This window comes from Colossoma macropomum, unplaced genomic scaffold (assembly GCF_904425465.1).
Source record: "Colossoma macropomum unplaced genomic scaffold, Colossoma_macropomum, whole genome shotgun sequence".
NCBI classification, from domain to species: Eukaryota; Metazoa; Chordata; class Actinopteri; order Characiformes; family Serrasalmidae; genus Colossoma; species Colossoma macropomum.
In genome coordinates, this window is record NW_023494793.1 from 35,057,853 (window position 1) to 35,085,252 (window position 27,400).

Sequence of the window (27,400 nt, forward strand, 5' to 3'; positions counted from 1 at the left end):
TATTTTGCCTTGAAAATTAAGTGAAGGTTGGTCTCTGTTCTTCTGCACAGTACTGTATGAGTGTGTGGAGGCATGTCTGTGAGTCTGCATGTGGCAGACTGTGTGCGTGTGTATGTGTGTGTGCAAAATAGGCCTGTGACAAATATTACATAATTGTCTGACTGCAATTAATTTCCACAGTTAGTTTTCACTCTCATGTGTTGATGCCATGGCAAACAGAATGGGAACTGGGTGCGTTTTCATTTGTTGGGTTGAAGCAAATAGCAGAAAATGCATTCTAACAAATGACTGGTGCTATAACACCATTGGAGGGCGGCAGTGAGTAATGTTTGTTTATTTGATGTTTGTTAATAACACTAGAGGGCAGCGGTGAGTAATGTTTGTTTATTTGATGGTTGTTAAAGGAGGGCAGTGGTGAATATTCTTTGTATGTTTGTTTGTTTATAACCCCGTTAGAGGACACCAGTGAATATTGTTTGTTTATTTGAGCTCGAACCGTGTTTGTCTGTAGTTGGGAGCTACTAAGTATGGACAGGTAGGAAGGATAACTGGTCAGTATTGCAAAAATGTAACATCATGATACTTCCAGACATTTTCATGATACTTGATATGTCAATATTTATTTTTTTCTGGACCAGACATAAGCATTAATATGGAGTTGCCCCCCCCCCTTTGCCCATTCATGCAGAGAAGCATTTGTGAGGTCAGACACTGATGTTGGACGAGTGGGCCTGGCTCGCAATCTCAGTTCTAGTTCATATCAAAGGTGTTTGATGGAGTTGAGGTCAGGGCTCTGTGTGGGCCACTCAAGTTCTTCCACATAAACCTCACCCAGCCATGGCTTTATGGAGCTTGCTTTGGTCACTGGGGCTCAGTCATGCTGGAACTGAAAACGTTCTTCCCCAAACTGTTTCCACAAAGTTGGAAACACAGTTGTCCAAAATGTCTTGGTCTGCTGAAGCATTAAGATTTCCCTTCACTGGAAATAAGGGGCCTCGGTCAACCCCTGAAAACAACCCCATAGCATCATCCCTCCTCCACCAAACTTTACAGTTGGCACCATGCAGTCAGGCAGGTAACGTTCTGGCATTCGCCAAACCCAGACTTGTCCAGACTGCCAGATAGAGAAGCGTGATTCATCACTCCACAGAATGTGTTTCCAGTGTTCCAGAGTCCCCAGGCAGTGTGCTTTACACCACTCCATCTGACGCTTGGCATTGAGCTTGGTGATGTAAGGCTTGCATGCAGCTGCTCGGCCATGGAAACTCATGCCATGAAGCTCCCAGCACACAGTTTTTGTGGTGATGTTAATGTCAGAGCAGGTTTGGAACTCTGCAGTTACTGAGTCAGCAGAGCGTTGGTGACTTTTATGCACTATGCGCCTCAACACTCGATGACCCGCTCTGTAACTTTACGTGGTCTGACACTTAGTGGCCGAGTTGCTGTTGTTCCTAAACGCTTCCAATTTTCAGTAATATCACTCACAGTTCATCGTGGAACATCTAGGAGGGAAGAAGTTTTGTGAACTGACTTGTTGCAACAGTGGCATCCTATTCCAGCACCACGCTTGAATTCAGTGAGCTCTTTAGAACGACCCATTCTTTCACTAATGTTTGTAGAGGCAGACTGCATGGCTAGGTGCTTGATTTTATACACCTGTGGCAATGAGACTAAATGAAACACCTAAATTCAATGATTAAGAGTGTCCCAATACTTTTGTCCAGATAGAGTACATAATATTAGACACTGCTTCTTTGGAACCTTCGGACTGTATAATGTAATTTGAGTCGTTCTGTTATCTCAAGCTTTAACGATATGTTCAAACTCATATCGCAATCCAGTAAAAGTTAATCGTGCAGCCCCAGTGAAAGAGGAGGTGGTATGTACAGATGTATATGTGGCGTATGTGTTTCTGAGTGTGAAAGCGAGAGGCAGAGTGAGTGGCAGCCCCTCCTACAGCCCATTTGTGTTTCTGTGCACACACTATACACCATTACTGATAGCAGATATGAATAAAACATGAGATGTGATGTACCGTCCTCTGTGCATGTATATTGTGTTGTCATTATATAACGCAGGTGAGCTGGAACACACTTTCTTCCTGCACACAGAGTGCAGCGGTTCGCAGCACGGCAGCTCCTAATGGCAGCCTGTGTCAGAAACGCAGCAGCGGGCAGAAGGTGCGCGTGTGCAGGTGGAGCTAATGAATCTCTTCGAAGGAAGGAATGTTTGTGGAAAACTTGAAAAGCTTTTTAAGGTTAAATCAATTGTGCTGCATGAAAACCCATATTTCACAGCCGCGTGGAGGCGAATTTCATTCACGTAACCGCCGACGTGTTTCACTTCAAATTACGCTGTGTGTTTGTGTGCTCCCTCTGTCTCTCGCTCTCTCTCTCTCACAGTTGTGGAAAATTCGGAGGTTGCAGGCTCAAGACTAGTTGCTTTTTTCAGCCTTCACAGAAGTGCTTGCAGTCTTCACTGTCTTGTTCTTTGAGCTCTTTGTAGACAGATCTGCAGAGCAAGTGGGACGACGGCTTTGAGGTTCATCTCAGAATCTTATCATATACTCAGTTACCAGTTCCATCTACCTCGTACCTACACTGATTGGCCATTTTATCAGAAACACCTACCATATAGGTGCACTGTTACTAATTGTAGCCCTTCTGTTCCTGCACAGTTTATTAACCATGGAGTCAGTGTGTCACAGTGTGGTCCATCCCCCAGAAATATCCAACCACCGGTAGAGCTGTTGGTCAGAAACTGACCACTGAAGAAGGGCCACATTGCAGTGCAAAAATCAGAGAGCATCTTTCATTTTTTTAATTTTCAGTCAAAGCAGCCATTTAGTAGAAGTTATTTATTGTTTAGCATCAGAAAACATGTAAAACCAGAAAAATGAGGCCATTCAGATTTAATCTGTCCATGTTTTGCCTTTATTACAGCTTCTTTTCTAGGCACTAGCTTTCAGTTTTTAAAAGAAATCTGCAGGCCTATTCTTTCACACCAAGTTCAGTCTTAGATGTTGGTTACATTTCCTGCTTCTCATGATCTAAATAATCCCAAACACAGTCTGTGATGTGTGGTTGAGATCTGGACTCTGGGGTGGTCATTCCATTGTTCTAAGAACCTGTCCTTGCCAGACTCATGGCATTGATGATGGTCAGAAACACCTGATTTTTTCAGATCTGAAGTAAAAGTGAAGCTTGATTTTTTCTCAAAGATGAAACCTTTAAGTGCTGGTTTCGGTGGCCTACCAGGCTTTGGTTGTTGGGAGATCCATTTTCTCTGTATCTTTTAATCAGGAAGGAACAGAAGTTCCTGTTTATTTATTTTTACTCTTCTTCATGCAAGTGGATTATCTCTATATCTAATAACTTATATCTCCTCTAAAATATTTCCTGAAAAATAAATAACTTGGCTGTTTTGACTAGAAATTAAATACATCAAGGGTTGCAGAAAAAGATGACTTTACATCTACAATGTAGGTGTGTCTAGTAGAGTGTTCACAGCAATACTGCTGTATCTGATCCACTTGTACACATGCAACACCATGTCAGTGTCACTACAGTGCTGGAAAAGATCCACCACCCAAAAATATCTTGTCAGTGGTGATCAGATGGACTACAGTCTCTAACTGTAGAACTACAAAGTGCACCTATATGGTAGGTGGAGCTGATAAAATGTATAGAAAGTGGAGATACAAGGTAGGTGTACCTAATAAATAGGCAACTCAGTGCGTAAGAGCTGTAGGGCTTTAGTGAAGGCTTTGATTGACACTTTTCTGAGAATGGTCAAGCTGTCATAAGAAAAAGACTCTTAACCTCAGCATGCAGCACCACCAAGACGACTTAAAACTCTTAGGGGAAGCAAACAGACATTACACACGGATGGCTGCTGTTTTAGCTGCTTTATTTATTTATTTTATTACTAATTGGATAGCTATGTCCAAAAATAGGTACCTGAATGCATGAGAGGACGCTCTGTTCTGAAGGTTTTCCAGACCTGAGTGTTTCCACAGTGTATATCTGATACTCCTCCCTGTTAGACCAGACTGAGATTGTTTTTAGATATTGATGCTGCACTGAAGGCTCAAATCCAGACAAGAATGTTAGTTGAAGTGTTGTGTTGAAGAGCGATCACAATGTACTATTTTCATTTTACCCAAAATTAGGAATGTGCATTCCAGCTAATTTTAATATTCGAGTATCAACAAGAGTTAATGAATGGACATCTGGTTGACCACAGGGAAGGGAAAAAAAACTCTGGCCAAAATAAAAAGGTACATCGGCCAAAATTAATGGGGCTAGAGCTGGACGCTTATTTGTGTAGATGATAGCTCTTAAGATGTAAGCTGTTTCTGGGCCTAGCAAACATTACCTATTTTGGTTAGCCAAGTTAGCAACAAAGCCACCCTACATCTGCCTTCTCAGTCACATGCTTAACAAGACATCCTTGTCAATGGATTCACATTAAGGCACTTGCATTTCAGAATGACACATATACATACAAATACGAGCAAAATCGTAGCATTTTAAAGTGTTTACATCAAAGTGGCATTTCACTGAATTGTTAGCCTTTCTTTTTTTGTCTCCTGTGATGAAACGAAATGAACGACCACTGATTTCCGTATTTGAAACATAGCACATCAAAAGGTTAACCAAGTACTCGAGTACCTGTGCGCATCTGTTTGGTGTCCTAACCTTGCATCTTTAGTTCTCTCTGCTGCTACGAGGCTAACGTAGCTAACAAGTCATTGGTTGTAGTCACCAATAGCATCATACAAAACGCATGCCTAAGTCATCATACATTTACCTTAAGCTGGGTTGAGTAGTTAAGCAATCTCAAACAGACCTGCTTAAGTGTATAAGATAAAGTTCAGTGTATGATACAAACCTAAAATTAACTGTTAATTATCTGCAACTCAATCTAGTTGTGAAGTAAATGTGTAAAGATTTAGACATGCATTTTGCTATTGGTGCCTATAACCAATGACTTGTTAGCTTCGTAGCACCAGATAAAAACTAAAGAAGCAAGCTTAGGACACCAAATAGAGGTGCACGGGTTCTTGACTACTCGGTTCACTTTTCGATGTGCCAGTTTACAGATAAGGATCATAAGATGGTACAGCAGTTTGAGAGTAAAAAGTTGCTGGTACAGTTCTCAATGCTAGTCGTAAGCTTCCATTACTTGTTAGCTACATTAGCCTTGTAGCTCCAGTGTAAAACTAAACAGGCAAATTTTGTGTACATTTTTTTGCTAAACTATAATTTTTTTTTTACTCTCAAACTGCTGTACCATGATGACCCTTATGCTGTGGTGCTTCTGGAAGACTGGGCCAGGATGCTGAATGCGTAGATTAATGCCTGGAGATGCCTGGAATTACGCCAGAGGTGACCAGTTCGGGTCCTGTGGGCCCACAGCGCTGCGGCGCCTTGTATTTTCACCGCACTAACACACCAGCTTCAGCTCGTGATGAGCTTGATGATGCACTGATGAGCTGAAACAGGTGTGTTAGAGCAGAAGAAACACTACTAAACTCTAAACTCTCAAAGATTCAAACTGGACATGTCAGAGCTAAAGAGAGAGAGAGAGAAAAGAGAGGGAGAGAGAGAGAGAGAGAGAAAGAGTCTAACATCTGTGGCTCAACAATTCCTCTTCTCTCGCTTGCCCTCTCCCCTCTCTCTCTCTCTCTCTCTCTCTCTCTCTCTCTCTCTCTCTCTCTCTCTCTCTTTTTCTCTCTCTGTCATGGTTTGGTTGCTGTGTCTGTAGACTCTGGGGAGACTCCCTCAGCATATGTTTGCACTGCTAGCACTCCTGTCCCTGCAAATTGTGGCAAATCCAAGAAGCTGCAGCAAAGGGTGCTGTGCAGGGGGGCTACGACTGCGCCAGCCAAAAACTTCACTGCAGATGTACAGTGTAGAGGACATGCAGTGCTGGCTCAGGGGGTGCTAGCTTTCAAAATGAAACTTAATATATGTTTTATTCAGACACTTTGATATGCAGTTATATGCACTGCATTTCTAGTAGCCAGACACCCCTTCTAATTTGTGACCTCAGCTACTTTAAGGTTCACACATTGCTGACACTCTCCTAAGGCCTAAGGCCACCCTGCCCAAGGCCAAACATTGGCTAGAGGGATGTAAAGCCCTCCAGCATTGGGCTCTGGAGCAGTAGAACTGTGTTCTCTGGAGTGAACTGTGTTCTCCATCCAGCACCATTTTCTGTGTAAGGTTTTTGATCTAACAAAAATCGGAAATTAACTAATAAACTAATAATACTAATAATAAGTGCTTGCCGATCTGAGCTGCACTCTGAATGCGCCTGCACGGTCAGTCTGGAAAGTCACAGTGCAGCCATACACTTACGGAAGCCTCCCGCTTCGTTTATATGCTGGCTGCATACACCAGCATATATTACTTCAATGATGTCTATAAATAATGGTAATTATCAAACTCACTCCAGTGGTTGGGTCACATGGCAGGTACAGAGAGTTTCTACCGACCTGGGAAAATCTGAAAATCTGCACCAGCGAGCCGGAACTCACTAAAGCTCAGCTCACTGGTGTCACTCTTTTACTTTCTAACCACCTCCACTCTGCCTGCAACTGTTTTACCTGATTTTCACTATTATTGTCTTATTTTTATTATTTTAATTATTTTACTTTTTCCTATTTATTTATTTGTTGATTTACTATTATTCATATTATTATTCCTGTTTTAATTATGATTATGTAATTATTATTACAGTCATTTTAATTATTTTTTGTTTCCTTTTATGATCTTTTCCTCCTTTTGTTTTAATTATCTTCTTATGCATTTTTATTATTAATGTTTTGTTTTTACTTGATTTGAGTCATTTTTATTATTAAATGTACTTTTATGATTTGATATGTTCTTACACATTATCAACTTTTTTTCTGTATCAACTCAGCAACATCGTAAATGAGGGTCACCCTCAATGTTCTCCAAGGTTAGATTAAGGTTGATTGATCATACAGTGACAGGAAACACAGTAGCACACAGAGCTCTTATTCTACAGGCTGACACATTTCACTCTGGCCAATGACCACATTCAATAACTCCTCTGGCAGCAGATTTAACCCTTGTGTGGTGTTGATGTGTTGGTTACTCAGTGGTCTGGTGGACTCGCCGCATTGTTTTTTAAATCAATACAGCCATAACAATTTATGTAAAAATACCAGATGTTGAAAGTATCACAAGTGTCAAGCATAGGGTTCTCCTTTAGCAGCTGTAGCCAGTCAGCAGCCTGTCCATGTTGTCCATCCTCACACACACACACACACACACACCTACACATACACACATACACACACACACACACACACACAGACACACACACACTAACAGCGGGTCATATAGGAGCAGAACAGAGTGAAGGACACAGCACCTCCACACTTTTACTCCCTGCGGGTTCGGCCCAACACCACATGTGTAATATAAATGTGTGAGGGGTGAACAGTGTGAAGTCATTGAACATGTGTTATTTTACATGTTCTTCTCAGAAAATGAGCAAAGGCCAAGGAATCTGAGGTTGAAATAATAATAAATCGCATTATTTTTTTCTTTTGGTAAACACTGAAAATGCTTTGAAGAGCCCTAAACACCACACCAGGGTTAAATGAGTTAAAATATACCATCATGACATTTTCAGAATAAATCAACAGCAAGATGCTCGGTCCAATACGGTTAAATCGTTGATTTAGGAAGAAAAGTTAGACAGGCAGTGTCTGGATGCATATATTGTGTGTGCACATCATACAAGTTGTAACTAATCGAATAAAACTTTATCTGAAGTTTTTTGTTTTTTTTACATGAGTTGAAAATACCAGAGATCCTTTACGCTGTGTGAACATTTCATGATGAATAGACCAACAGAAATGATCTAAAATCACATGGAAAAGTCTTGTTACATTAACTGCCATTGTAAGTTAAGATTTTTTTTTCTGCCCCTGTAAAGTTACTGTTTTGGAGAAACAAGGTTGTGTTCCATATGCAGCGATATGTGTGTGTTTCCTTTTTTACCTCTGTGTGTGTGTGTGTGTGTGTGTGCTGTACATGATCTGAGTGCTTTCTTTGCCCTAGTGCATGTAGATTTCAATCATCTGAAAGAGAGACAAGCCTCCAGCCCCTCTGCTACACACACACAGGAAGCCCCCCATCACAACAGTTAACTTCACACGCACTGACAGACTGACTGCCGTCGCTTTGGGCCCATCAAAAACTCTCTCTCTCTCTCTCTATCTTTTTGTATCTTATCTCTGTATCTTTCTTTCTTCATCTCTTTCTCTCTCCCTATCTCTCTCTCTCTCTCTCTCTCTCTCTCTCTCAATTTAGTTTCCAATTCACATGGGTTTATTGGCATGAATTGTAGTTAACAACTGTTGCTGAAGCCATGGATAATAGGAATAATAGTGTTAATAATAGGAACACTACACTAACACTAGGTAGGTCTTTCTGTTGCTCTCAAAAGAGCCTCAGTTTTCTTTGCATGAATTCCATAGGATGTTGGAAACATTTTTCAGGTGCACTTTAATGCTGCAAATCTACTCTTCTACCACATCCCAAAGGTGTTCTATTGGATTCAGATCCGGTGACGGGGAAGGCCACTGAAGAACACTGAGCTCATTGTCATGTTCATGAAAACAAGTTTTAGATGACTTGCTTTGTCACATGGTGCATAATCATGCCAGAAGTAGCCAATAGAAGATGGATAAATTATGGTCATGAATGGATGCACATGGTCAGCAACAGTGCTCAGATAGGCTTGAGGCATTCAAGCAATGATTGATTGATATTAACGGGCCCAAAGTGTGCCATGAATACATTCCCCACACCATTACACCACCTCCACTAGCCTGGACTGTTGACATAATGCAGTTTGGATCCAAGGGCTCATGCCGTTGGTGCCAAATTCTGAGCACACGATAGATGTGCCTCAGCAGAAATCGAGATTCATCAGACCAGGCTGACAGAAGTGGAACCTGATGTGGTCTTCTGCTGTTGTAGCCCATCCACCGCAAGGTTCATTGTGTTGGGCATTCTGAGATGCTTTTCTGCTCACCACAGTTGTATAGAGTGATTAGCTGAGTTACCGTAGTCAGCTCGAACCTGTCTGGCCATTCTCCTTTGACCTCTCTTATCAACAAAGCGTTTCTGTGTGCAGAACTGCCACTCACTGGATGTTTTTCCTTTATTGCACCATTCTGACTAAACTCTAGAGGCTGTCTTGTGTAAAAATCCCAGATCAGCAGTTCTAGAAACCAAACCAGCCTGTCTGGCAACAATAATGCCACAGTCAAAATCAGTGAGATCACATTTTTCCTCATTCTGATGGTTGATGTGAGCACTAGCTGAAGCTGCTGACCCGTGTCTGCGTGATTTTATGCACTGCACTGCTGACACTCAGTTGACTGATTAGATAATTGTATGAATGACTAGGTGTACAAGGGTTCCTAGTAAAGTGCTCGGTGAGTGTATATAGATGTACATTGTTTCACATAGTCACACATAAAGGCCATGAGACTTAAGATTACCGGAAGATTACAGGAAAAAAAAAAAACATACAGATTATTTGCAGAAAAAACAACAGAAAGAAATAATTATTGGTTATAGATAATCGTTAATAAATAATTAATTTCTGAAGTCAAGTATATCAGTCATCTCTCTCTCTCTCCTCTCTCTCTCGTCTCTCTCTCTCTCTCTCTCTCTCTCTCTCCTCTCTCTCTCTCTCTCTCTCTCTCTCTCTCTCTCTGTGGGCTGTAAAGCTTATCTCGTTTGGCCCATTTATCTGTTTGTTGTTGAAACATGGGAAGGGTATCTGATATCAGATGCTTCAGCTTTCCAGGCAGACACAGCTGGAAAACACACACACACACACACACACAGAGCTGTGCGTGTGTGTGTTTTCCCTTTAGGTTAATGCTTACATGCAAATATCTATGTGCATATGTCTGATTTGCATTCCAATGAGTGTGTCTTTTACTATGTTTGTGTGTTCTGTGTATGTGTGCATGCAGTACCATTTAAAAGTCTAATGTCACCCTTCATTTATTTTATTTTCTCCTAAAACAGCCAAATTATTCATTTTTATCTTCTGGAAAACGTATATTAAACAGAAAATCATACAGAAGCCTCAACAGCTACATGTATAAGAATTTTCCAGTATTAATTATGTTTGCTCTTTAGCTTTATTACAGCTTCCAGTCTTTTTGAGGACACTTGCTTTCAGCTTTTTCAGCCCTGCTGGTGACATCCTGTATAAATAAAAATAATGCGTGGCCACGACTTAGTAAAGCATGGGAATGAGATCCTAATGCATGGCCACGACTTAGTAAGGCATGGGAAACAGATAATTAAGTCATAATTAAGTCATGGCCACGACTTAGCAAAGCATGTTAATGAGATCCTACTGCATGGCCACAACTTAGTAAGCCATGGGAACGAGATCCTAATGCATGGCCACGACTTAGTAAGGCATGGGAACGAGATAATTAAGTCATGGCCACGACTAAGTAAAGCATGGGAAGGAGATCCTAATGCATGGCCACGACTTAGTAAGGCATGGGAAACAGATAATTAAGTCATAATTAAGTCATGGCCACGACTTAGCAAAGCATGTTAATGAGATCCTACTGCATGGCCACAACTTAGTAAGCCATGGGAACGAGATCCTAATGCATGGCCACGACTTAGTAAGGCATGGGAACGAGATAATTAAGTCATGGCCACGACTAAGTAAAGCATGGGAATGAGATCCTAATGCATGGCCACAACTTAGTAAGGCATGGGAATGAGATCCTAATGCGTGGCCACGACTTAATAAGGAACAGGAACAAGATAATTAAGTCATGGCCACAGGTAAAGCATGGGAACGAGATCCTAAAGCGTTGTCATGACTTAGTAAGGCGTGGGAATGAGATCCTAATGCGTGGCCACGACTTAATAAGGAATGGGAACAAGATAATTAAGTCATGGCCACAAGTAAAGCATGGGAACGAGATCCTAAAGCTTTGCCATGGCTCAGTAAGGCGTGGGAATGAGATACTTACCAAATCGTGGCCACGACTTAATTATCTCATTCCCACGCCTAACTAAGCCATGGCCATGCATTTGGATCTTGTTCGCACTATTTTTATTTCTACAGGATGTCACCAGCAGGGCTCTGTAGTTTTTAACCGAAATCTGCAGGAATATGTTTCCACACCTCCAAAGTTCGGTCTCAGAAGTTGGTTGCATTTTCTGCTTCCCTCAATCCAAGTGATCCCAGCACACTCAGTGAATTGGAGGTCTGAGCTGGGGAACTCTGGGGTGGTCCGGTCCTGTTTTATCACTTATTTTCCTTTGCCTTTCTCTTTCCTTATGCAATTGGATTGTCTCATATCTTCTCAGAAATATCTCTGGAAAAATGAATAACTCCGTTTTGAGTGTAAATTAAATAAACGAAAGGTGGTCTCTGACTTTTACACAGTGCTGCATGTGTGTTTTGGGAAAATTGAAATGAAAAGAGACAAACGGAGGATTCTCAATGGAGTAAAAAGGCCTTTAATGCTCTTATCTAAATTCTAAGTGCTGGAGGATTTACAGTGGAATGTTGTGGAGAGTTTTGTACAGTCACAGTCAAGGGGAGAGAGAGAGAGAGAGACTGGGAGAGAAAGACAGCAAGAAAGAGAGGTGACCTTCAGCTGGTCCTGCAGCCTCTCTCTCTCTCTCTCTCGTCTTTACCATAATGATGTCTGGTGGGGTTTCTCTCTTTCCTCTTCAATAAGACGCCCCCATCAATGGTGAGGTTAAAACAATTTTAATAGCCTTCTCACAAAAGCCTGTGGCTGCAAAATGCCATTACAGTTTTGTTCAGGGGTGGATGAGGCACTTGCTATGTGTCTTCTCAGCCGCAGACACTCATAACTGCTCTTTATGCTCTTTATGCACTTTATGCTCTTTATGCTCTTTATGCTCTTTATGGTTATTACCTCAACACATGCTATCATCACACCACTCACACACTACAGCTCACGTGTCCATGTGCTGGACCACATTAACCCTCAGAAGCCGCAGTTAGTGTTAGCGTTAGCAAAAGCATGCTGTAATTTATATTGATTATTTCTCACTCATAGCTTATTTAAACAAGCAAATGAAATCTGTGGAAAGTGCAGATTCTAAACTGTGAATTCATACCACATTGGTGTTTGTATGTAGAAGAGGAGATATTTATTATAATTTGAATTTGTAGAAAAGTTACTGTTGCTGGTACAGTTTTGTCGGCAGGACGAAGAGCCGTACTTTACATTTTGCTACATTTTTGCCTCTTCATGACATTAAAACATGAAACATGCAGTGCAAAATGTAAATACAGTTCATTTTGTGATCCACTGTGTAAGTCAAATATGACATTACATAATTATTAGGCTTGTAATAATTCACAAACTCCATTGTTCAATTTGATACAGTACACTGGTGTCAGAATTTGGTAGATTTTTTGATACAGCAAAAATAAAGAGTGCCTTACGTTAATAATGGGGTTATGTTAATACGCTAATGTTTCAAATTTTAGATTATTAGAGAACTCAACATTATAAAAGTACAATATTTGAAATAAAAGTTGTGTTTACAGCGTCTCAGGCTAATGCTGTAGCCACAAGCTAAAGCTAGCCCTAATCTAACACATTAGCCACATGCTAGGGACAATACTGTTGAAGTCCTAATAATTACATTTATGGCATTTGGCAGACACTCTTATCCAGAGCGACTTACAATTTGATCATTTAACACAGGTAGGCGAAGGTAATGTTAGGAGTCTTGCCCAAGGACTCTTATAGGTATGGTGCAGGGTGCTCAGGCGGGGCATTGAACCCCAGTCTACAGTGCAGAAGATAGAGGTGTTACCCACTACACTATACCAACCTAAAGAATATGGCCAAAAAAAAAAACGAAATAACAATTCAAAGGACTGAAAATGTGCAAAACTGAGTGTCTCCAAAACAGTACCTTTACAAAGAAGGACAAAGTCTCTTAATCCTATGAAATCGAATGTCTGGCCAGCGATCCATTCAGAGACTTTGTCTTTATCCCCTTTATCTCATTAAAATCTGCCCCCAAGCTTATTATTGATTTGTTTCACCAGAGTGATGATAAAACACGACTGAAATGTGAAATATATGCCTGCTGATGTCTTTTAGCTTGTTCAGAAAGGTAGTTCATGACACAAAGTAAAGATCTGTGTATTTTCAACTTTGTTAGATCATTTTGTTATAACGTTTGCAGACTGAAGCAGACGCTTGCAGACGAGGCTAGTTTTGTGAGCTTTGTTTACAAAGGGGCAATCCTAAAACACAGTCGAAAACCAGAAAAGACAAGTTCAAAAACCAGAGATCCTCAACAGAGCAAAAGGACAAGGCAAAATACGGTCAAAAACGGAAAACAGGTCACACACAGCACAGCAAATGGTGACAATTCTTCACAGCGAACAGATGCAAACAGACAGCTTATATACACATGGAAACAGGTGAACACAAGTCCGGAGAGGCTGAACAGTGATAGGGGGATCTTGGTGAGTCCTGAGTCATGTGCAGGGTTCTGGGAATTGCAGTCCGAAGCAACCGAGTTGGCTGTAGCTCCAGCTGTGTCGGAGGGAGGCGTGACAGTTCTTTACATATCAAAATAAAAGAACAGCAGTGAGTAATCATTATTGAAGAAGAAGAGGGTTAACATGATGACATCTGTTATTGTAACTTAAAATAAACTTGAAAGTTTGCTCAGAATGTCTGTAGGCCCATTCGTCATTTAATACTCACGCAATGTGAAGGACAGGTGGTGTTTTCAAAGAATGAATGAATGAATGAATAAATAAATAAATAAATAAATAGGTATTCTTATGACAGCAACAAAAAGTACATCAGAAGCGTGGCACAGAAAACTAGAAATGGACTCCCTGGTTAACAGTGGTCTTTCTATTATCAGCATGAATTGTGCTATGAATTTGCATGAAAAACTGGTCCATCCCATCATAAGTAAGTCTCAGCTGTGGCTTTTGGAAAACTCCAGGAAGTTGAGGGTAAATTTGTGTGAGTCGGCAGATTCTACGTTTGAGTTGTGTGCTCTGACTGGCAGGACAAAACTCCCGCAGAACTGCTTTACTGAGTGTCTCAGCTATCTGTCAAAGTGCAGCTGTCCACATCAGCTCACCTTCACTCCTGGTGCAGAAGCAGAGCCTAAACCTACATTCAAGTAATACTGTTTATAACACGCCCTGTTATTCCCCGACACCATCTCATGGGCCATTCCTTTTGTTTTTGTTCACGTTAAGAAGGTTAAATGACTCTTGGGAGAGGGATCAAGTCAACATAAAGCAGCCATCAGCAGAAATTTCTTTGCATGCTTTGTTAGCCCCCTTTTACCCTGTTCTTCAGTGGTTAGGAACACAAGACCACCACAGAGCAGGTACTATTTGGTGGATCATTCTCAGCATTGTAGTGACACTGATGTGGTGGTGTGTGTTGCACTGGTCTGAGTGGATCAGACACAGCAGTGCTGCTGGAGTTTTTAAACACTGTGTCCATTCACTGTCCACTCCTACGATGTTGGTCCACCTTGTGGATGTAAAGTCAGAGACAGTAGCTCATCTGCTGCTGCACAGTTAATTATTATTAGGATAATAATATTAGGATATTTTTGGTTGTTAGGCTGTTCTCAGTCTAGCAGTGACACTGAGGTATTTAAAAACTGATCCACCACCCAAATACCTCTGTGGTGGTCCTGTGGGGGTCCTAAGAGGCTGAAGAACAGGATAAAAGGTAGTATCTATCCTCTTTATATATATATATGTATATATATATATATATATATATATATATATATATATATATATACACACACACATTGGTGCCTCCCTACTAGTTACTATAGTCACTCCCTACGTCTGTGGGGTGGTCATTCAGGTGGGTGTTGGTGTTTCTGTAGACAGCGCTGGGTGTCTGCCTTAATCCGTTTCTGAGTGAACTGTTGACCAAGCATCAGCAGTCGTCCTCATTATCATCCTCATCATCATCCTCATCATCTGCTGCACTCTGCTGCCTTTGCATTTCGGGAAGGCCTTGAGCTAACATGAGAGTTAGAGGGAGGGAGCAGGAGGTAGAAAGAGGGCCAGGGAGGGGGTGATGAGGGAGAGAGGGGGAATGTAAAATCTGATGAATAGCAATAAGCTTTGCGGCTCTGCAATCAGCAACTGCTTAAGAGAGGAATGAGGAGCGGCGCGTGGCGCACAGCGAGTGAATAGACACAGTGATTTTGTCCGTTTGGAGGAGATTTCTGACTCCCACTCATCTCTGCTTTGCATTCAGGCGCAGGTTGATTAAAGCTATTAGAACACACAGGGTCACGCTTTCGGCCGCGGCCTGCCACGCGTTGCCAGCTCCTTCTGTCTCTCTTTCTGTCCGAGAGAGGGATCTGATTGGGGCTTTATTCGCACTGATCAGCCTGAATTATGGTGCCCTTGAGAGTGGTGTCCTCCGAAAGCCAATCTCGAAATGTAGGAGTTTTTTTGGTGATTCATAGCCGCTCTCCACTCTTCTATTACAGATATAAAAACCTCCTTTCATCACACCTCTGTTGCCCCTTCAACCAGTATCAGAGAAGATTAATTAATGCTGTAAATCAGCTTTTTATCACCGTCTTTAATGGCTGGACTATAGAGAGATACCCAGGCCCACTCATCCTCAACGCAGAGGAAGGGGACAGAGAGAATCAAGTTTCGGGGGAGAGGCTTTTTAATTCAGTGTTGATTTACAGCTGTGTGTGAGCAGATATGATATCCAGTCGGACAGACCATCATGCTCACTCTTCTATTTTCTGTTTCGCTTCTTCGAACTTTCTGTCAACCACAATTAGAAACTTAGGCTTGTTTTCTCTCACTCTCAATCCTGTGCGTGGATTTTGCTGGTTACTTGAATAGAAAAGTGAAGACTGTGAGGCTAAAAGTGTCAGACATACCCTGCCAAGCGTGTAGGTCTGAGAGTCTTTCAGAGGACAGTGCTCTGTCTCGAGGGAACACAGAGAGGGTGCGCTTTTTAAAAAGTCCTCCACTGAAATGAATGGCTCAAGCAGAGCTCAAAAAGAAAGCAAAAAGCAGCCACATCTTAAAGAAACTACACCTTTGAAACTCCTTGCACTTGGGTAAATGGATGCCCATTTCAGCTTCAGCTTCAATTCAGTTGATTTTTACAACAGACACTGGGCCAAAGTAGCTTTCCAGAAAAGCTGATCCAGCTGACTAATGATCAGAAAGTGGCAGGAAAAACTCCATAAGAGCATGAGGGAAAAAAAACTCTGTAAGAACATGAGGAGATGAAGAGGAACCAAGACTCAACTGGAAAAACTGCCCAGAAGCGTGAAGAAAGGAACCACGATTCAAATGAAGAAATTCTTTAAGAACATGAGGAAGAACCACTGAGGAACCCCAATTCAAAAGGGAGAAATTCTCTAAGAACATGAGGAAGAAGACCGAGAGGAACCGAGACTAAAAAGGAGAAACTGTGTTAGATCATGAGGAAGAGACACTGAGGAACGAAGACTCAAAAGGAAAGGTCGCTAAGATCGTAAGGAGAAACCAAGACTCAAAAGAATTAAACTGTCTTAGACTCCCTAAGCATGAGGAACAAACACAGAGGAACCAAGACCCAAAAGAATAAACTCTCTTATATCATGAGGAAGAAACATTGAGAAACCAAGACTCAAAATGAGAAACTGTGTGAGATCATGAGGAAAAAAAACAGAGAGGAATCAAGACTCAAAAGGAAAAGCTCTCTAAGTTCTTAAGGGGAAACAAAGTCTCAAAAGAAGAAACTGTCTTACATCATGAAGAAGAGACACTGAGAAGAACCAAGACTCAAAAGAGAAACACTCTAAGAATATGAGGAAGAAGCATCAAGGAAACAAGATTCAAAAGGAGAAACTCCCTAAGCCAATGAGGAAGAGACCCTTAGGAACCAAGACTCAAAAAGAGAAATCCTCTAAGAATATGAGGGAGAAGCACTGAGGAACCAAGACTCCAAGAGAGAAACTCTCTTAGACCAAGATTCAAAAGAAGAAACTCCTTAGATCATAAGGAAGAAACATTGAGAGAAACCAAGACTCAAATAGTGAGACTCCCTGAGAGCACGAGAAAGAAAAACTGATGAAACAAGACTCAAAATAAGAAACTTTCTTAGAGCATGGGCAAGATACACTGAGAGGAACCAAGATTCAAAAGGAGAAACTCCCTAAACCATGAGGAAGAAACACTGAGAGGAACCAAGACTCAAGAGGAGAAACAGTCTTAGATCATGAAGAAGAGGCACTGAGAAGAACCAAGACTCAAAAAGAGAGATATTCTAAGAATATGAGGAAGAAACACTGAGAGGAACCAAGACTCAAAAAGAGAGATATCCCTAAACCATGAGGAAGAAACACTGAGAGGAACCAAGACTCAAGAGGAGAAACTCCCATAGGATCAGGAAGAAGAAACACTAAGAGGAACCAAGACTCAAAGGGAAAAGCTCTCTATGATCTAATTCGGAAACCAAGTCTCAAAAGAAGAAACAGTCTTAGATCATGAGGAAGAAACACTGAGGAACCAAGACTCAAAAAGAGGAACACTGAGGTACCAAGACTCAAAAGGATAAACTCCCTAGGATCATGAGGAATAAACACTGAGAGCAACCAAGACTCAAAAGGAAAAGCTCTCTAAAATCTTGAGGAGAAACCAAAACTCAAAAGGAGAAACCCTCTAAGATTACAAAGAAGAAACACTGAGATGAACCCAGACAAAAAGGAAAAAATTCAACTTCAAAACTTTATTGTCTCATAAGGGAAATTTTGGTTTACACAGTGTTTTGTATCAAAAGCATACAAATTACAGAAAACACACAGCAACACATAAGAACACATAACAGTAAAGGGATCATTTCCAAACTTCACTTAATAAGCCAAAGAGGAGCATTACCACGTTTAGTGCAGATTAGATGCTGGAACTATATGAGCAAAAATACAGGAAAAACCAGAAAAAATACAAATTGAGCTTTCTAATTACAGAAGGAGGAAAAAGTCTCTGGTCATTTTGCTGCGGCACTGAGAAGCTCTAAAGTGGCACCCTGAGGGCGTCAATTCAAGCTGTCCTAGTCGGGGATGGCTGCAGCGGTCAAGGACAACGTATGCACAAACTAACTCTGGTGATCTTACTGGCTAACCTTAAACCCAGTACAGTGTTAATATACAAACATAGGTCACTTAACTAAGATGTCAGCACAGACTCAAACCTATGAGCCAAAACAAGTCAGAAGTGCCCCTGTCAACTCTGTCATAAATTGAATGCATATTTAGTTGTAATTACACAACTATGCAGTTGATTATGTAATTATATAATTATGCAATTGCATCTAAATAATTGTGTAACGTAAAATAAATAAATAAATATTAAAATGACAATGAGTAACTCTAGTCTTTCAAGGGTCTAAAAGGATTTTGTGTTGCCTAGCACTAATGGCATTCATTCGCTTTTAATCACATCAGTGTTTCTATTTTACTTATGCATTAAACAATATTCATTTAATGCAGCTCAGATAAGATAAATGTGTATTGTACCTTAAACCCACAGGGAAATGAAAGCCGTATTTTCTTCTTAAGTAGAGAGGAGTGACTTGTTTACAAGTGCAAAGTATTTCCCATGAACTACTTTGCAATACACACCAAACAATACACGATAAGTATTTTGCCAAAATACTCATTTAATGTAATCAGGCATTCCTAATCTTGGGAAGCACTTATGTTAGCAGTTCCCTCACCAACCACAAGGTTTGTTCTGCCTACACAGCTTTAAAACGATGTTCCCCAGCGAGTCTGTGAAGCATACAGAGAGAAAGCTAACCACCAAGCAAAAGCTAACCAAGCAAGCATAACTGAGCTATCAGGCTAGCTTAAATGTCTATGTGTCATCAATCTGTTTGTCTGTTTGTTCATCTGTGCTTTTATCCATCCATCTGTTTGTTTATTTGTTCAATCTTCTGTCTGTCCCTTTCTTTGTTTATTTGTTTAATCAGCCACACCAGCGTTCCCTGGATGCACATCCAGCAGTGAAGTGAATAAGAACCTTACCTTCTTTAATATGTCACTGTATAGTAGCGGGATAATGTTATAAGTGAGTGGACACCAACTATGTATGTAGAGCCCATTTCACTAATTTTTCTAGTTTAGTCGTTTAGACACTTTAAAGTGCCAACCACCTTTATCTCTCTGCCTTTGATCACAGTGAGGAATTGCTGCTGATTGGCTCCTACATCGTGAGTTTGTCAGCCATGCTAACTGCATGTTTATTATTCTCCTCCAAGCGTGTTGAGGCACCTTGTATGGTTGACAAAGTGCCAGCAGGTCATGCATGCCCCAAAGAAAGCATGTAACCTTTTCTTTCTCAGACCAGCACTACTGTGTGTGGTACAAGGATAGAATTAGAACTTCAAACAACAGGATTACAAGCATCAGAGATGAGTAAATTGGATTTGAAACTAAATACATTGTAAGTAGTGATTCAGCATTAATTGTGCATCCAAGGAAGAGGTTCCTGTATTAAAGGATCTGAAAGCCGTGGCCTTATCTCTGCAGCAAATGCACTGGATGCGGCGCTTGAGATATTGACATATACAACCTGTAGCAGCTTGCGTTTAATGGTTTTACTGTGTCACAGATTATTGCCGGTGGGCTTACAAACAACAATTTATAATCACAGAGTAAGATAACCTACTTGTCTCGCTGTATTGTTGCTGTGCCCAGTAGATTCTATCATTGCATTCGAGACCCTTTCTATTGTGTGCTGTGAGTCACTCTTTAATTTTGTTCTTCGCCTTGGGTGTTGTCTCTGCATTAGGGCTGAACAATGTATTGTTAGTTAAGCAATATTGCAATATTAGTCTGTGATCTGAGCTCGAATTAAGGCCTCAATGTGATGCATCCAGCAAATGAGTGTTCTGATAAAATGCTGAAATTTCCTCGTAGTGGTTAGTGCCTCATGATGTATGGTTTGTATTGCTCTTACATTGTTTTGGAAGAAGAATCTACTATTACAGAGAATGAATAAAATAATATCCAGCTATCTTATGTTATTTGTGGGAGTAAAACGAATGGATTGTAAAACACCAATCTGACAAGAGCAATTGAACTGTATAGATATCAATCAAAACATAATATTCAGTAAATTATTCACTTGTTTTTTTGGATGAAATAAAATGTGAAATGTACAAATTAAAAATGGCGTATTATTTTTATTGACTACATTCCACTATGGTGAATGTGATTTCTTCAAGTAGCAGATGTTTCTGGATCAACATTGAGATAATGGTGGTCTGTAGATATTGGCCCATGACCATCATCACCATATTGATCCTGGATAGATTTAGTAATGCTGATTCAGAACCGTCATCACCATGTTGATCACCGTGTTGGACCTGGATAGATTTACTAATGTTGATTCAGGACCATCAACAACATGTTGATCCTGGATAGATTTACTAATGTTGATTCAGGACCATCATCACCATGTTTAGTATTAATCCAGGATTTTTATTACAGCAAATGAATCCAGTCTCAATATGAAGAAGATGGTTCTGAATGATCATTAGTATATCTATCCAGGATCAGCATGGTGATAGTGGTTTCAGGGTAATATTAAATATAATAATGAATCGTACCAAAAAAATGAATAGGATCGAAATTATGGTAAAATGAAAAATTTCTTGATGCATTAAACCGTTACTTCATTTCCTTCAAAGAATCATAATCAAATCACATCTTGAGGTCAGGGATTTATGTTTTATGCCTTCAGAAAGTTTCTAACCAGCTTCTGTCTGTGTGTTTTTTGTGTGTGTGTGTGTCGGTCACTTACAGGTCAGCTGGCGGTGGGCACGTGTGAGATTGTGATGTTAAACAGAGACAGCAGTCAGCCCAAGCGCACCATCGCCAGGCAGACTGCTCGCTGCGCCTGCCGGAGAGGCCAAATTGCGGGCACCACGCGGGCACGGCCGGCATGTGTGGACGGTAAGGAGAAGAGAACACAGCCTGCAGTAACTGGCTGAAAGGGTCTGCTGTCACCATAACACAAAACTATGATTTAGAAATGACTTTTGGGAACCGTTTTGGTGCCAGTCTGCATGCATTAGATGGAGTCTCCGTATAGAATGCTTGAAGGAATGGTTGCACCACAATGGTTGTAAATGAGGCTAATAATAAATTAACCCTTATAAACTGCAGTTATTGTTGGCCATTAATTGGATATTAATATTGATAATGGTAATATTATTTTTTACTTGTAGATCATTAAATCCAGTTTATGTGCCTGGTCATATTAATTCATCATTTTATTTAATTTAAACGACAACATTCTTGTTTTTCTATCCAAATGTAATGACTTGAACCTGCCTCTGAAATGTCTTCTGAGTTTTGATTACATCACAGTGCAACAGTAGGCAGGGAAAAATAATATTAACTAATAATGTCATGTCCCAGGTGGTGGTTAAGGTGTTACTAGGCCATTACTATAATATCCCAGGTGGTTACTAAAGTGTTGCTGTTATCCCACGTGGTGGCTAAGATAGTACTAGGCCATTCGGTATCCCAGATGGTTGCTAATATGTGTATATAATGCCTATAGGGCAGTGTGAGGGATGTCCTTTGTAACATCATTTGTGGCCATTAGATTTGAGTTTTCTCAACATTCTACCATTCATTTCCCTGGGGACAAAAGCTGTGTTTGAACAAACTCTACATAGAAACCGTATGAGCGATTGGTCCCAAAAGCACAAGTGCACTATTCCTATTACTGCAGTGTCATGGTTCTATCTTGAAAACTGCTACCCATAAAGATACGACGAACAAAGGTAGAATGATAAAATGAAGAACAGCTTAATTATGCAATGTGAAATGTATGTATAGCAAACACTACATGCATGGTTACTTTACATTATAATGCAATATGATGACAATAACACATCGAAGACGTGGTCTCATGTTCTCTGGCGTTAACACTTTTAACTACATTATGGTTTCTATTTGACTTACTTCTTTAAGCATTAAACACCGGTCGCAGATTAAGCCTAGTCTTGGATTAAACTGCACTGTAAATGGAGATTCCCAGTCGAAAAGTCCTTTTAATACAGGATTAGGCTTAATCTGTGTCTGAAAAGCCACATCCATTACCTAGTTAAAGCATTAGCCCTCTGAGTCAGGATTTACAGAACTGTTTACAAGAATAAAGCAGCTAAAGCCATTCAAATCTCCATCGCTCTGTAGTCCAGGCCTGCCAGCTAATAAACAAAGTCAAACTTATTAATTCATAATGTCAACACAAGTCAGATTAGGAAGTTGAAAGCAATATTGTGTAAATGTCAGAATTTCAAACCAAACAATGCAACAAAGAATGCAACTGACAGATAAATCAAACAAGAAGAAAAGGTGGAAACATATCATTACTGTCATACCAAAACCTCATACTCCCATTTTTTAACACTAGCTGCAAGTTTATGACTAATGGACCAGTTGAAATGGGAAAATATGGCTTGGGATAAAGTTCCTATTGACAGTACTGAAAAATTAAGAAAAACATTAGTAGACGTGGACGTTTCTTGTGTGGGGGTAGAAAGCCACCCATGGCTTAAACCAGTCTTTATCCTAATATGTATGAGTCATGCAGTCAGTGCAGAGCAAAGGTCAGACTTTATTTGGAGAGCTGATCCCAGTTTAACTCAAAAGGTATTATTATTATTATTATTATTATTATTATATTATAAGGGCGGCATGGTGGCACAGTGGGTAGCACTGTTGCCTCACCACAAAAAGGGTTCAATTCCCCGGCCGGGCATGTTTCTCCCTGGGTTTCCTCCCACAGTCCAAAGACATGCAGTCAGGCCAATTGGAGATGCTGACTTGCTCCTAGGTATGAATGTGTGTGACTGTATATGTTTGTGTGTCTGCCCTGCGATGGACTGGCGACCTGTCCAGGGTGTTTCCCAATGAAGGCTGTAATAGGCACCCTCTGTGACCCAGAAGGATAAGTGTCTTAGATAAACGGATGGGTGGACTATTATTCAGCACCATCAAGTCAATTCTGATTCCTGGTGACCATATGGATAGTGTTTCTCCAGAATGTCCTGTCTTCTGTTTGGGTCTTCAGGCTGGTTCATTTTTCTTCTGATTGTATACAGCTATCCTTTAGCCGGTCATCCTCTTCCTCTTTTACCTTCAGCTGTTTCAAGCATAATGGTCTTTTCCAATGAGCTGGGTCTTCATAGTATATCTCCGAAAAAATGTGGTTGTCAGAGCTTTGAGTATCTTCATTCAAATTCATAAAGACATCAACATTCTGTTAGCATTTATGTCAAAGAGTGACACATCTGAGAAGCCCAGGATCAAATGGCTTGTGTGACTGTCTCATATAAATTCCTTGTAATTGTAGTTGCAATCGACCAAAATACTAAAAAATATTATTATTATTATTATTATTATTTTTTAGTTTAAATAATTAGCTTTCCCTTTACCTTAAGTGAGCTGCATGAGATCGTTTCCAGGAAAGAACCTTAAGTGAAAAGTTTAAGTAAAGGTTAAGAAAAAAAAATCATGTTTGTAAAGTTTTAGATCAGCATTTTAGTTTTTGACTGTTGCGCAATGAAAAATTTAAGTTACACCTTTCAATTTCAATTAAGCAGTTAGGAGAAATACCTATGATATTTAATGCAAGCGGGCACGGGCTTGTGTTTCTGGCCAGGAAGGCCAGTATATCAACCCTTTTTTGTGCTTTTTTAATGCTGAACGTAGTGCGCTAGGTGGCCAGTTAGTTGTGATTGTCTTGTCATGTGCACATTATGTAGGTCTTTAGTTCCTTCTGATTGGTCCATCTCACTTACAGGCAGTTAATAAGTTACGTATTCCCATGTAAAGGATGTTTACAATGTGGGCTATAATTAAAATTTCAGGTCTTGCAAATTCAAAATCGTGATTTCGATGTAAAAAAGATTCATCTTTCGTCCCTAAATGATTGCCTACATTTAGATGATCATCTGAAGTGAAATTTAGTTTAATTCACTGAAAGTGAATTTAAAAACAGCTCCTTTTAAAGCCTAATGTTTTCAAAAGAAAAATGTTAGATAAGTATCAGACAATACTCAAGGTTTCAACATCATATTGGAAAAGAAAAAGTGGCATCATGTCATCTCTGACTGATTTATTTATTGTGCAGGAAAAGGTGGGAAGGCATAGGAAAATAGGAACACACTCTTAAAAATAAAGTGCCAAAAAGAGAACCCTTCAGCGTTCTTTTAGCATTCGCACTAAAAGACTGAAGAACAATACATCACACACACAAACCCACACAGGCTTCAGATTAGACTCATACATACACACTTTACAGCTGCACCCACACACTAATGCTTCACACACCTCACACCTCAACCTCACACTCAGTACAGCATCTAAAAGTCCCTGTCAGACTGTGTTATAGCAGCTTCCTTTTGTTTGTGTCGCTTTGTGTTTTGTTGTTTCACTATGTTTTGACATATTATGGAAGACATGTAAGGAAAATTGGTGACCTTGGGAAGCAGTGCATTAAAACAAATGTCATTTATGGGTGTTAGGTTATATTGTGGCTTTGGAATTTGGTTTATTGGATTATTGAGTTGTGGTTGTGATCAATATAGATGATAACTGCAGTATCACTATGGGCACTGTTATGGTACAGAAAAGGAACAGTATATACACTACTATTCTAAGGTTAGGAATCACTTATCATTAGCGATGCACTGAAATAAAAATCTTTTGCAGAAAATAAAAAAACGAAATTTAAAGCGCTGCCGAGCAAAGACAAAAATTTTAATCACTACGTCTCCTTTTATTTAACATTCAAATTATTTGTAAGGTCTGGATGTAATGAGACTTGTAGGTCTGTTTAATATTATTTGTTTTGTCAAAATTATTGACAGTTTTTCTCTATAAACTGAAAGTACATTTTTTTTACTATTTTCAGCCTTAATTTTCAGTGGCAGAAATTTTATCCATGCATGTCGTATTAATAATTGTTATTACATTCAAAGCATCTTATGGACCCAGCTTTTAACTCACTCACTCATGTTTAGCAGGATGAAGATTCTACACTCTGTTAGTGGTGCTTTGCGTTAGAGAGAGTAACTTATACCAGAGCCGGTTTATGAGGAGCCTGGCCTCTTCCTGTTTCCCCCATTATATCAAAAACAAGACTGCAAAGCAGCAGAGGGCGCCCACGAGCGAGTCCTCAGTGAATGGGAGTAAGTGGAGCTAAACAGCCAAAAATGAAAAGTTAAAATAGTTTCTACTCACTCGCCCAGAACTTTCCTTTAATTTTAGAAAGCAGAAGGATGTATTTCACTAAAAAAACAAAGAAAACTCACCTGTACATTTCTTTTTTTTCTACAGCAAACAAATTTTGGGCAGCAGGACACTGGCATTACTACTACTGAGTGCTGATTGGTTGGCGATCGGAGCAGCTCATTGGCTGTTCGCGCTCACTGACATCATGAACGTAAATAAGGCGCCATTTTAAACTCCTATAACTCAAGTTCAAAAGCTCTTAAAAATAGAACAGCGGTGTTAAAATGTTTTATGATATTCATTGTTCAGGACATGAATGTATTCTTTTGCATTAAAAATGTTTAAACATTTTTAAACTATGGTTTTACTCAAATGCTCCATCTTAACCCATTCATTTTGGCCTCGCTCGGGAGCGCCCTCTAGCGTTTGAGAAACCCAGAAGACATTACAGAGAGGTAGTTCTCCTCTCTACAAGTTCTCTAAGTATACAGTGGAGATGTAAGTATTATAAAGTAGACTGAAACACTTTTTAAATGTTTTATTCAATATTTGTTTTTTTTTTTGAGGGGGAGGGGACTGAAGAGAAGAAAAATGTACTGCAATTATCTATTTACAGCATGGTTATATCAAGTTATCTAACTCAAAATTTGGTCACTTAATAAATACAATGCAGTCTGGGTGCTAATTTATTATGACTTCATTCTTCATGTTTCAAAGCTCTCTCGATTATTTTACAGTCATCCACAGCTTTGTTTGTTTCTCTGGACTAAAATTACTTATTTTTTATAGTCATAGGGTACTAGCATAAGAATAATTTTATACTCATAAAAGATTAGAAAATTGTCTGCAAGAAAATTGGTTTTAAGATGTTAAAAACAGTGATTGAACCTTTGATTATAATTTAAATGGTACTTTTTCTTTTACAACATTTCCACTGTAGATTTGTTGCTGGACATGAGGTTCTGCAGCGTGAGCAACAAACTGACACATTTATTAGCCTGTTCACTTTTCAAACAAGTTTGTTTTTGTGTGCATTCCTTTGAATTCATAATCAACTGAATCCCTGTGCAACATTATTTGCATATCATGACTGATGGGGGAAACGTTAATCCAAACCAGCAAACTTTCATGAGATGAAGATCAAAACATTTTACACTGTTTTCACCAAATCATCACAAGACATAAGAGCATTTGGGCTTCAAGTTGCTTAAATAGTTTACTGAAAATAATTCAATTTGCTAATTTAAATGGGGTCCATTTTTCAAAAATCTTTGCAAACTGCATACAAACCACTTTGGCTCAATGAGTCAAATATGTTTGTGAAAAATCTACTGGTCAGAAAATCTGAAGGAAAAAAGATACACTCACTGTCCAAATCACCACTGACTACATTAGGAGTTCCACTCACCTTAAATGTTCACTCTGTTGCCACTACCCAGTTCATCATTGGTCAGTTTCTGACCACAGGACTGCTGTTAACCAGATATTATTTAAGTGGCTGACCATTCTGAGCATAGTGATGCTGACATGGTAGGCACAGTGATATTGCTAAGGTTTAACACACGTGTCAAGTTAAAAATAGTCCACAGATGTCCAGCAAACAGCAGCTCTGTGGTCAGAAACTGACTGCTGATGAAGGCCTGGAGAATGGCTAATGCAAACTGCATAAGCAGATGGATGAAAGTCTGTAGAGTTGACTTACAAGGCCGATGCGGTCCCACTTTATATTAAGAGTGTCTAATAACTGTGCAGTTACACATTAACAATGCATGCAACAACAATGTAACTACTGGCATTGTATTCTTTGTTACAGATGGATTGGAGTAGTACAGCTTTTGTAAATACACATGTATCAAAGTCAGTTTTTACTCATATAATTACACAACTTTATAGTTGTAACAGTTTATATTCTCTTATGTAATTAATGTGTAATAGGGTGAGGATAATTAGATTTGTATAAAATGTGTTGTGTCATAGTACCAAACCAAGGTTCGGGCTTTAAAGCATTCTGTGATGGTATCTACAGCAAC

General features: G+C 39.8%; 1 protein-coding gene across 1 annotated transcript in view; it reads left to right on the forward strand.

The window, feature by feature from the left end:
* Window positions 1–27,400, forward strand: part of tafa5l (TAFA chemokine like family member 5, like) — a 99,154-nt gene that overhangs the window by 16,367 nt on the left and 55,387 nt on the right. Inside the window, exon 3 of the mRNA XM_036579360.1 lies at window positions 20,925–21,074. Within this exon, the coding sequence (XP_036435253.1) occupies window positions 20,925–21,074 (150 nt within the window). The remainder of the gene's footprint in view (window positions 1–20,924; window positions 21,075–27,400) is intronic.